We start from the raw sequence: 11,378 nt of genomic DNA on the forward strand, positions 1-11,378 counted from the left end.
GCAATCGCCACCTGATCTCCTCAAGCAACAAGCAACAAGCTACAGCTGCATGCATACCGCCTTTGCGCCCAAGACACTGTAGATCTACTAGATTAGGGTATGGCACATTAGTGGTGTCGACCGCCACCGCGCCAGCTACGGCCTGGCCTCTACGATCGATCTCTCTTACATAGCCGCCCGCTCCGAGAACGAAGCGATAAACTCGTCCTTGGGGAAGATGGCCGCAATGACCTTTACCTCGTCCGAATCCTTGGTCCGGAAGTGCTCCCAGTCGAGGAGGACGGACGCGGTGCCGAGCGTAGCGGCCAGGTGCATGCCGGCGTACTGGGGACCGATGCACTTGTGAGGACCGCTGCCCCAAACGAGGTAGTTCTGGGGCATGCTCTCGGCAAGGGGCTCCGAGCCGTCCTCGTTCGGGAGCCAGCGCTCGGGCATAAACTTGTCCGGCTCGGGGAAGCAGGTCTCGTCGTGCAGCGAGTTCCAGAAGGCAGGGATGATCATCGAGCCCTTGGGCACCGTGTAGTCCTCGGTGATGGGGAAGTTGCGGGTGGTGAGGTACGGCACCATGATGACGGGCGGGCGGTAGCGGAGAACCTCCTTGACGACAGCGCGGGTGTAGACCATGTCCTCGACGAGGTCGAGAGTGAGGGGCGCGTCGAGGTCGCCGCCGCGCACAGACATCTGCTCCTCGCGGATCTTCTCAAGAACCTCGGGGTGGTCGGCAGTGAGCTGGAAAGCGTAGACGAGGGCGCTGGACATGGCATCCTGCGACGCAAAGAGGAACGAGAGCACAACCATGGCAATCTCGTTGTCAGAGTACTCGCGCGAGAGGAGCTTGGCCTCCTCCGAGTTGCCGTTCTTGGACAGGATCATGGCACGGGTCCACTCGTCGAGCAGGCACTCGGGCTCGTTCTGCATGTCGGCCATGCGGACCTTGGACTGCGCTGCCGAGCTCTCGAGGTACTTCATGACGACCTTGCGCGCATTGATCGCGTTGTAGACCTTGGTGCCGGGGATGGCAAAGGGGAAGTTGACGAGCTCGAGCGAGGTGGTAATGTCCCAGTACAGTTTGTTGACGAGTTTCTTGTCGGTGGGGGTAATGTAGTCGCCGACAAAGACCGAGAGCGACGTCTCCATGTTGAGGTCACGCATGGGCATCATCATGGGGCGGGCACCCTTATGGGCGGCCCACTCCTTGAAAAAGTTGCGGTAGATGCGCTCCTGGATGGGGAGGTAGATCGAGAGAGCCTTCTGAGTGAAGAGGACGTTGAGGGCCTTGCGGTAGTCAGCGTGCACCTTGCCGTGAAGGAAGACCCAGTTGTTGGGGTCAAGGACCTTCTTGGCGGATGCTACAAGGCAGGGTTCGGCGTGGTTGGGCGAGTTGAGGATCTTGCGGGCCATCTTGTTCGATGAGCCGATGACGATAAAGATATTGAAGACGGAGACGCATGACAGAGGACCAGAGTACCACTGGCGCTTGTAGTTTTCAAGCGTAGGGTTGAGCGAGTCAGAAAACTTGCCAATGACCGGGATGGTCCACTTGTCGCCGGGGAGGTGGGCCTTCTTGGTGCGGTACACAATCTGCTCGAGAATGAGGAGGGAGATGACAACAGTTAGGATGGTGGCCGCCGTCGTCTTGCTGTTGAATTGCGGAAAAGCCGTCCGGACAAACCGAGCGCACAGACGTTGTGATCCGGAAAGGATTGTCGATGGGGGATGGCACGATGTGGTCATCCGTGTGGCATGTGGCCGGGGCGTCGGTGTAAAGATCAAGGCGTCGAAGAATGCCAAGAACCATGAGTCGAGAGCCATTAGTGCGTGGTTGAGAGGAGAGGAACGGAACAGTGTCAGCAGCGCACGATAAAACGGTGAGTGGCATACGACGGGCGCAGCCAGTACACAAACGCGGACGCACGTATCAAATGAGAAGCGGGCCTGGGTAAGGCTTTCAAGACCCCAGGTCTTGTCGGCGAGCGACGTTGCGCGAGGGATTGCCTGCGAGGACATTGTTGAAAGTGTGGACGATGCGAGGCCGACCTTGGCGTGGGGAAGCAGTAGTGGTTACTCTGTCAACAACAAGAAACTGTTTGTATTTTAGTGGGCGGACGAAAGAAGAGAGATGGGCATACTCACCTAGGTGGCAAGTTATAGAGTATCAGAACCTGGCGAGCAGTGCAACAGTAACACGGCACAAGACGAGTAAAAGCAAAGGTGCATGTATACGCGTTGACCCAAAGTCTCAAACTCTCGTACCACCCCACTAATCAGGGTGTTGGCGTGCATGCAGGGTGACTGCGGGACCAAAAGCGGAGATGCCCCCAGAAGCCCAGAAGACATCCAACCCAAGGGGGAGCCCACTTGAGAACCCCCCAGCCCTTAGCCCTTGAAGTAGGTTAAGTCGGGCGCTAGGTATACGAGTCTCTTGTTAGTAGGGAACTGCGTATCCCTCAGTCTCAACTCGTGGCTTGCTTGATTCATGGTTTGATGGCTTGATTGACATAATGTATGGGTATTCAAGGTCACGCTCGGATTTTCCGCCCGCCGATGCCTCATCAAGTTGGTTGGCCCGCCAAGCCTGTTCCTTACCCCTGGCGTCCCCTTTCCTACTTTTTTGTTCTCAACATGCACGGGCCCCGGTTCAGAGCTCTTGCAGGGGGGAGGGGGGGGGGGGGGACGCGTCGACCACGGAACGTGCCGAGGCTTCGTTGCTTCGCGATCCCGCGTGGCCTCGAGTATATTTAGGAGAGTACGTCGTCACCACCACACAGGTCGCTCTGAATGGAAAACCAGTCGCCTGCCATTGCAGAGATTGTACAAAAATCACTTCAAGATGGGCGCAGGATTGGCGCATTCCATAATCTTTCCAACTTTGACAGAAGATGATAAACGACTGAGCTCGTTACGTGGATTACGGTAATCGCAGATCCCCAGACTGACAGCGTTGAGCATAACGCGAGTCGATATGACCATGGTTACCAGTTGGTACACATCTGTATATGCAGGCAGACGTCAGCTAGCTGGGCTTGGGCTTTTACTTGAGTTTGTGAGGCCGGTTAATTGCGGTTAAGCCAGCTAGAAACTAGACCAGAACAATGCTTCCAGGATCCTAAAATGGCTAGGATCCGAGGATCGCCTGCAACGTCATTGACACCGTTCGTGAGGTTTGTGAGGTGTTTGCCTGTGCGCCTAGTTGCAACGTGGCATAACCCATCAGGCTAGCAATCGTGCTTTAATGTTAATATGTTAACCAATGTTGGCAGTATGGCGTAACGGCGCGGGCCTCACAACTAAAGCCAACGCGGAGGCTACTGTCCGCGCCAGCATCGGCAACATTGTCCCAAGCCACCGACGCCACCCAACCCACGCGACTCATGACGACACTGCCTCTTACTTCCGCAGTGAACATCTTCCCAACGTAAAGCAACCACTCTTCACATTTCATCCGCCATCAGTTTTGTACGAGGCCTCAAACTCTAAGCACGCAAGGCATGCCAAGGTACAGGGGAGGGGAAGAACTCTTCCTTCAGATCTTGTATCGTTGTCGTGATCGTTAGGTGGGATGGGGTGAACGAGAGTCGTTTAGAGAGGCTGCGTGTTGTCTGTCCAGTGTTAGTGACATTGACACGTCACATAGTTCAGCTGCTACTCACCGCTGAACGCCGAGCCAGCGCTGGGGTTGAAGCCAGTGGTCTGTCCAGTCGAAACGTCCACCGGGCGCGACGACGACGAGGTCGAGTTGTAGGCGGGAGCCGGGCGGTTGATGTTCACAGCCAGGCGGCGGAGAACGTTAAAGTAGACAACCTCGGCACCACGGGTCGAGGGGAGGAAGACTTGCTTGTTAACTCTCTACTTGCTAAAACAAACACGCCTGTACTCACGCCAAACAATGAAGATGCTCTTAAAGACAAAGTAAAAGGGAACCCAGTAAAGAATGGGGCGGAGCGCAACCGACTCGATGAGGTTGAAGGTGCCGTAGACGATCTGTTTGCGTTAGTCACGCGACCTGTTTGCTCGATTTTTGCGTTGCAACGTCAAGCTACTCACCCAGTAGGTAAGCCACTGCTTGTCGTCGTTGGTGCTAGGACTCTCGAGAGCCTTGATCGAGAGGTACGCAGGAAGACCCCAGCCGATAAGGTTGGAGATAGGCTGCGCGAGGCCAAAGAGGTTGAAGAAGATGAGAAGCACGGCACTGTCGTCAGCGCAAGTCTCACAGCAGCTGGCTACTCACACGCCACCAAGGCCAAGGACACCGTACGCCTTGGGGACCTTGGTCTTGGCCTCAACCTCCCTCAGGACGGGGTACTTGTTGAGCTCGGCATCGAGCGAGTTGACCTGGCCCTGGAGAGCACGGCTCGCCTGCTGGACGTAGGGGTGGTTGACAAAGTTGTTCTTGATCTGTTGAGACTGAGGGGTAGCCATCTAAGAGGTAGTCAGCATTAGTAGGTCGGGAAGAAGGGCTTTGCCCTGTGGCCGTGGGAAGGGGAACAAATGACCAGCTGGTGGATGGCAGCGATCGAACGAGGATGCTCACTGTGGATGGATTATCTCTTGGGTCTAGAATCGAGATGAGAGGGGAGGATAGACAAGTGAGGAAGGGTTGGAAGGGATGGATGGGTGAATGGATGGATGTGATGAAGAGAGATAGAGAGATGAGAGGAAGAGGGTTGGATGATGGATGACCTTGGTAACTGGGTGGGTGGTTGGAGTGGTTTGAATGATGATGCAGGGGGAACTGCGGGTAAGTTCAAGTTCCACTAAGGGTCAACTTTGCTAAAGTATTGCTTTGCTGTGTGGCTCACTCTTACGGTGAGATTTGGAGCTTGCTGGAAGATGACGATGTGAATCGGGTCAAGCTCCAAGCTCTAGCCGCTCTCTCACTTTCACACTCTTTCTCTCGCGCTCTCGCACGCACTCTACTATAATCCAGGGTCCTTTCGTGTTCTGGGCAATGGCAAATGAGCATATGAGCATATGGGCATAGGGGCATATGGGCAACTAGGCAAGATGTGCTATTGGGCAAATGGGATTCAAAGTGGTCATCTCCCTCTCCCTCACTCTTACATCGGGTGTACGCAAGGCAAGGTCTTGACTGAGTGATCATCTTGGTAGAGCTTGAGTGACGGCATGAGCCATATCTATGCAAGCTGCGCGCATATGGGCATTTATGGCTAGACGTCATTCTACGTAGCAGACTATGACGTGCAGGTCATGCACAAGCCCACATCATAGTCATACTCACTTCTCTCCAGTCCCTATCCGCTTATTACCGCCTCTATAAGGAGATGTGGCACTGTTTCCTTCCTCTCCCCCCTCAACCGATCACCAACCTGACGATCACTTGTTTAACCCACCCTCTTTGAAAAAGGACTACTTTCCAAAGTATTTATCTCATGTTATTTATCCCGTTATGCCTGGATTCTAGACTTGAAAAGTACATAGTACAAACAATTCATGTAAAACAATTCAGGTAAAACAATTCCTGTAAGACAATTCCTGTAAAACACTTTCTGTAAGCCTGTAAAACACTTGCTGTAAAACAGTCCAGTTGTAATGCCATAAAGCCACGGCATATCAGGCCAGGGGATCAAGCTATCAAGGGAATTAAGGGAAAGAGTGAATCATTTAAAAGGGTAAATTGAGACACGACACATGTTAAAGTTAGAATTGCAGTCACGCTGTATCATTCCACACAAAGCTCAACTTGAATGCATTCACAAACGCGTCTGACATCTATCATCTCACTCAATCTCACAAACTCACACACTCTCATACACTTTCTCTACCTCTTGTTCCTCGACTCATACATTCACACTACCTGTCCGTTTCTGTAACCGCTTACCACGCAACCCACTCAGCCAGCCAGGCACACTCGTATATACACATTCACTTGACACCCTTCCCACCACGACTGTGCTTCCACAAGCACACTGCATTCTCCTTTCATCCACTTACCAACCCCCTCGACTCCCACGTTCACACTCCCGCGACGCGCCTATGGCCTATGCGTCGCACTCGCCGAGCATTGGTGGCCTCCAGCTGCGCCCACGCCGCTCTCGCCTCCTCAGTCGCTCCGCTCAACTCCTGGCTCTCAGATTCGGTTGGGTCGTCATCGTGATCTGGTACGAGGTGCGTACTACATCCTTCCCCACTGACGACAGGCCGGTGAGTTCTTCAGCTCTCTCTCGAGTTGCCGCTTCCCAGACTCCAAGCTGCGCAAGGCCTCTGGCACGGACCCAATACATGTTGTCCTGGTTGCAGATCCGCACGTGCCCCACCCTGTGCTCTCGCATTCAGAGGACGCACGGCCTTGGGTCAACGCCGTGCGACAGCACATGGAGGAACTGTACATGCGCAAGAGCTGGAAAGTTGTCCGGCGACTGGGACGCATCGACGCAGTCATCTTCGTCGGTGACATGCTAGACTGCGGCCGAGGGAACCTCTCAGATCAAGAGTACGTTGTCACATTGGCGACAGCTCACACCAGATACGAGGAATATATGAAACTGTTCCACTCGATCTTTACGTTGCCCAAGTCGGTTGCTACATACTTCGTTCCCGGAAACAACGACATTCCTTTAGGGCGCCTAAGCCCAAACTTCTCGCCACTCGCGAGGAAGCGTTACCTCGAGCACTTTGGTGCCGTGAATCAGGTCGTCAACCTTTCCAATCACTCGCTCATATTGCTTGACGCCGTCGGCCTCGTCGAGGAGGACTATCGCCGCTATGCGTCCGAGGTGCAGTTTGGCGAGTGGGACGGTGTGAGCGGCGGCGTCATCGAGTTTGTCAAGGGCCTCGGCATTGGTGAGTCGTACGACAGCGCAAACTAACAGCAGCGCGCCCGCCATCCCCGATCCTCATCTCACATATCCCGCTCGCGCGACCCGAGTCCGCAACGTGCGGCCCACTAAGCGAGCACGGGCGCATTCTCAAGGGCGTCGGGTTAGGCTATCAGAGCCTCTTGGGATCGGAGACGAGCAGATTCCTGCTGAGAGAGATCAAGCCAGACATTGTCTTCAGTGGTGACGATCACGACTACTGCGAAATCACGCATCCAGGAGCCGTCAAGGAAGTGACAGTCAAGTCGTTCAGCTCAAACGCTGGTGTGCGCCGTCCTGGCTTTCAACTGCTGTCGCTGGTTCCACCGGAACCTGGCCTGGCGGGCCTTGCGGACGTCCCCTGCATTCTCCCAGACCAGTTGGGAGTCTACCAGCGTGTGTACGTCCCGCTCACCATCCTTACATTCGTCTATCTCTTCTACGTGAACGTTCGCAGGACGTGGTCGCGGTCTCACCGTTTGTCCGAAAAGTCGCGGCTCCACATCATCGAGGAGAAGCTCCACCGCCCGGTGCCCCTGACGCTTCCGTCGCGGCGATCAGCGCAGCACCTCCAGACTCACATCATGTCCCGGCATTCTCTCTCACCAGCGCCTTCCGCACCGGGGAGCCCGGCTGTGAGCCCAAGATTAGTCTTCGGGCATGACGACGAGGCACCATCGCCATCCTTGTCGCGGCGATCGAGCTACGGCAACGACCTGAACAACACCGAGTACGCACCAAGGCGGACAGCGAGCGGCGGCCTCCTCCCCCTCCCGAACAGCACTCCGCGCCGAGTCCAGATCCCACGCATAATGTCCGCGAGCGAGTGGGTCTCCGCTGCGAAAGCCAAGGACATGTCGGTGCTGAGTCTCGTCGCCGACCAGAGCCGGGGCCCACTGCAACGCGCCAAGGGATACGCGCGCTGGTTGTGGCGGACGCGGCACGGCGTGCTCGTGCGCAGCACGTTTGATATGCTCGGCGTCACGCTGCCTGCGATTCTCGTTTGGTGTCTGGTGAACGCCATGTTTGCGGATTGGCTCTTCTAGCCTGAGCGACGCTGGACGTTGCCCCATGGCCCAGGACATTTCGGACTTTACGTTGTTGCCGTAGCCTGTTGGCATGTCTCGTTGTTATGTAGTCTTACATGTGCGGTGGGCCGGCTGACCAACGCGCGGCCATCTACTGTAACCTCCGAATTCACATAGTCTCAGGTCCTGTTCTTTCTGACATTGGCTGCCACTGCATGGCTATGTGCCGTCGCCAGCACGCCCGAGACGCTTGCGCCGCACCTCTGACATCTAACTAGACTTGGTACTCACACTTATGCACATACAATTCTACCTAATACACAACTACGTCTCTATCCGCCTCTAGTACGCGTCCTGGGTAAAGTCAAACGCAACTTGTTCTCGATCCCAACGTGAGCCTCGACACGCTCCTGCTGTCAGCCAGCCAATCCCGCATAGAGAAACGAGCCCGACCTTGCCTGCTCCCCTGTACTCTAGTCCCTCACCAAACTCCACTCACCTTGAAAGCCGTATACGCTGGGTCGGTATACACCCAATAATCGCGGTCAGCCTCACACGCAAACTCGAAAACGAAGACAACGTGCATCCCCGCAGCCATGTCAAGGGGGGAGTGCTGCTAGCCTTCCGTCACGCGGCGGATGCATTGCGCCCCGCCCAGCCGGGCGGTCTCCGTGAGGCCGGTGATGGCGCGCACGGAGTACCTGGGGTTCGGCCGTCGGGGAAGAGACGGTACGTGACATTGTTAACAAAGAAGGGAGGGGAAGCTTACCTATGTGGTAGACTGGCGCTGGGCGAACAGGGGGCGACCTCAGGTTGGGAAGAGCTAGCGGGTAATGATCAACAACAAAGTTGTGGCAACAACTCGAGTACAAGTAGCCGCAATTCCAAGTATCCAGCACATTTCGCGAATCCCAAAGCAAGCATGACGGCACGTCAGTTTGTCACTGTTCTGGCCGTCGTAAGTGCCACTGTTGTGCGTGGAGTGCTAGCGAGCGGCGGGTCGTGTTGGTCATGACTCCCAACTCCCAACCCAACGGAATGATCAACCGTATGTGCGTCATCGCCATGTGTCAGTGAGATGATAGATGAAGAGGATGGGATTGTTGACTGTTCCCGATCGGCGCGGAATGGTGTCGACTTGACCGCTATCAAATCTACTTTGTGTTATGTCAGTATGGCTACTCGCCGCTCGCTGTTCGTGCTCCATCGTCATCTCGCATAAATGGTGCAGGTGGACGTAGAGCCGGCCGTGAGCGGTCGACATGTGCGCCTCGTGGCGGTCAGGTGGGAATGCATAAAGCCCACTCTTTGCCAATGGTAGACACAGGCGTGATTGCAACGCAGAACGCGCTCCCAGTCCGTGAAGCGGCGAGGGGGACGTCTGGTTGCTGGGTTTGCGATGGACACCGTACGCGGTGAACGAGGTCAAGCTGGTAGCAAGCGCTGGGCACAAAAGGCCGTCGTGGGTCCACCCGATGTACGACCGACAGCGACGATCTCATGCGCAATCCTCCCACTGCATTCTCGATCATGCACTTAGAACAACCCCGGCACAAAGTCGAGCACCGTCACGCCCTCGACACCCCACCCCGCAATCTTGTCCTGCTGTCAGCTAATTCCACCGCAGACGTACCTTGAACGCAGTGTGCGCTGGATCCTCGAAGATGTAATAGTCCGCGTCCGCCTGGTTCTGTCGTCAGCCTCTTCTTCATCACGACCCACCTCAAACTCGACGAGGAAGACGACTTGCATCCCCCCATCGTGGCCTTCGGGGCTGGACTGCTTCCCGCCCACCGCGGAACGGATGTATGGTTTCCCCTGCATTGTGCACTGATCCTTGAGGGCCAGCATGTCAGCCGTGAGCGCAGGCAGGTTGGCTGCGTCCGCGAGCTTGAATGCGACTGCTATTAGCTGCTTAAGGAGCCAGGGACGAACCGATGTGCAACACACCCATTACGGCTGGGGTGGAGGAGGAGAAGCCGTGAAGTAGGTAGCCGAAGACGATGAGGGCGAGTGCGACGACAGCAACGAACGTAAGCGGCGGCTGGGCCTTGCGATAATCCCACCGGTTCCAGTTGTTCATGGGGACGACCTACACTTGACAACTCAACTCTGGAATGGCTGTCGGAAGTGGAGGCACATTTCGTCCGCCTATTACTATTGCCATTACGAAGCTCATTATTAATCTTCACAATTCCAACCAAGCCTCCACCTCCACACGTCGACGTCAACCGTCAACCAACTTTGTCCATCCCTCATCACCATTAAGCCATGTTCAAGCTCCCGCGCCGCCCGCGCCCGCCCAAGATCCCACTGGCGCCTCCCGGTTCCTTTGCGCTACACAACTACTTTAGCGCACTGGGATACCTCGCCCTCCTTCTTGGGTCGTGTATCGTTGTCCTCCCCCGCTCGACCGATTACTTTTACCCCGGCGGCCATCACAGCCAGAGCACAAGTTCTGACCGGCCCGAACACCCGTGGCTCACGCCCATCACGGCACACCCAGCCGGTACGGCGGCGTGGTGTGCGGCCGGCGTGGCGATTACCATGATGTGGTGGGGTGCCAAGATGGCACGTTGGTGGGGCACGCCGGAGACCTTTGGCGAGGTGAGTGCGAGTGAAGGGTGTGGGGGAAAGCAAGGTGGTGGGGACGCATTGAGTGAAAGGGAGGATGAGGAGGAAAAAGGGGAAAAGGGGGAGAAGGAGAGACCCAAGGAAGGAAAAAAGGAAGAAAGGAAGGAAGGAAAAGCAGCTCATAGATTGTCAGACACGCATTTGCGTGGAGTGCAATGGCGATGGCGATGGCGATTATCACCTCATCACCTCCGACTCTCATCCTTTCGGATCACATCCTAGACTCCTTACTACTTCCTCTCTGCCTCATTGCCCCTGTATCCCCCATCACACATCCTCCATCACACTGGATCATCCAGCTAACCCCAGCGCTCCCGCGACGCCATCCTCGCGACCGCTGGCACAGCCATCCTCCTCCTGAACGCCATCACGCTCCTCGGTGTACCTGTCAGCCACATCCTCGAGTCGGCCTTGCTGTCTCTCACGCTCGCTCTCCTGACCGCCTGGCCGATCGTGTACGTCCTCGGCATCCCCAGCCTGTACGACGACGGCATCGTCGCCCGCTGGCGCTTGACGCGCCTCGTTTGTGCGACTGACGCGCATGACTCCAAAGAGCGCGCTCTCGCGTTCCCCCTCGCAGGTACGCTGATCGGCGCGTGGGTCGGCGCAATCCCGCTCGCGCTCGACTGGGATCGCCCATGGCAGGTTAGTGGGAGGACTCGCACGGTCCTCTATCCCCCGCATGTTTCGAACTAGTTAACGCTTAGAGCTGGCCCCTCACTCCCCTCGTTGGCTCGCTCGTCGGCTTTGTTGCGGGTGGATACTGGGCGTTTATAAAGTCTGCACTCACGGCACTCCACAAGGACATTGCCGACGAGCAGGCCGCAGAGGCTGCCGCCGCCGACGTAGCCAAGGCGCCCGCGCGCAAGCGTAAAAACAAGACCAAGTAGACTGGTTCAGA

At 56.2% G+C, this 11,378-nt stretch overlaps 5 protein-coding genes across 5 annotated transcripts; 2 read left to right on the forward strand and 3 right to left on the reverse strand.

Moving 5' to 3' along the window:
* Window positions 1-165: 165 nt before the first annotated feature.
* ERG5 (uncharacterized protein) lies at window positions 166-2,007 on the reverse strand (the record flags this gene model as incomplete). The annotated part of the gene is made up of 2 exons (XM_060600368.1): window positions 166-1,639; window positions 1,916-2,007. 2 exons carry the CDS (start codon window positions 2,005-2,007, stop codon window positions 166-168), a joined length of 1,566 nt encoding a protein of 521 aa, XP_060456968.1.
* Window positions 2,008-3,579: 1,572 nt separating this feature from the next.
* Window positions 3,580-5,101, reverse strand: YOP1 (uncharacterized protein; the record flags this gene model as incomplete). The annotated part of the gene is made up of 7 exons (XM_060600369.1): window positions 3,580-3,599; window positions 3,651-3,830; window positions 3,879-3,981; window positions 4,045-4,189; window positions 4,229-4,419; window positions 4,532-4,554; window positions 5,062-5,101. The coding sequence occupies 7 exons, from the start codon at window positions 5,099-5,101 to the stop codon at window positions 3,580-3,582; spliced, it is 702 nt and encodes a 233-aa protein (XP_060456969.1).
* An 893-nt stretch (window positions 5,102-5,994) lies between these two features.
* On the forward strand, window positions 5,995-7,861 carry CcaverHIS019_0405250 (uncharacterized protein; the record flags this gene model as incomplete). The annotated part of the gene is made up of 4 exons (XM_060600370.1): window positions 5,995-6,126; window positions 6,159-6,451; window positions 6,485-6,801; window positions 6,834-7,861. The coding sequence occupies 4 exons, from the start codon at window positions 5,995-5,997 to the stop codon at window positions 7,859-7,861; spliced, it is 1,770 nt and encodes a 589-aa protein (XP_060456970.1).
* Window positions 7,862-9,379: 1,518 nt separating this feature from the next.
* Window positions 9,380-9,926, reverse strand: CcaverHIS019_0405260 (uncharacterized protein; the record flags this gene model as incomplete). The annotated part of the gene is made up of 4 exons (XM_060600371.1): window positions 9,380-9,445; window positions 9,477-9,533; window positions 9,566-9,744; window positions 9,794-9,926. The coding sequence occupies 4 exons, from the start codon at window positions 9,924-9,926 to the stop codon at window positions 9,380-9,382; spliced, it is 435 nt and encodes a 144-aa protein (XP_060456971.1).
* Window positions 9,927-10,114: 188 nt separating this feature from the next.
* GPI11 (uncharacterized protein) lies at window positions 10,115-11,367 on the forward strand (the record flags this gene model as incomplete). The annotated part of the gene is made up of 3 exons (XM_060600372.1): window positions 10,115-10,450; window positions 10,787-11,122; window positions 11,185-11,367. 3 exons carry the CDS (start codon window positions 10,115-10,117, stop codon window positions 11,365-11,367), a joined length of 855 nt encoding a protein of 284 aa, XP_060456972.1.
* Between the last annotated feature and the right edge of the window lie 11 nt (window positions 11,368-11,378).

Source organism: Cutaneotrichosporon cavernicola (assembly GCF_030864355.1).
Source record: "Cutaneotrichosporon cavernicola HIS019 DNA, chromosome: 4".
In the NCBI taxonomy this organism is placed as follows: Eukaryota; Fungi; Basidiomycota; class Tremellomycetes; order Trichosporonales; family Trichosporonaceae; genus Cutaneotrichosporon; species Cutaneotrichosporon cavernicola.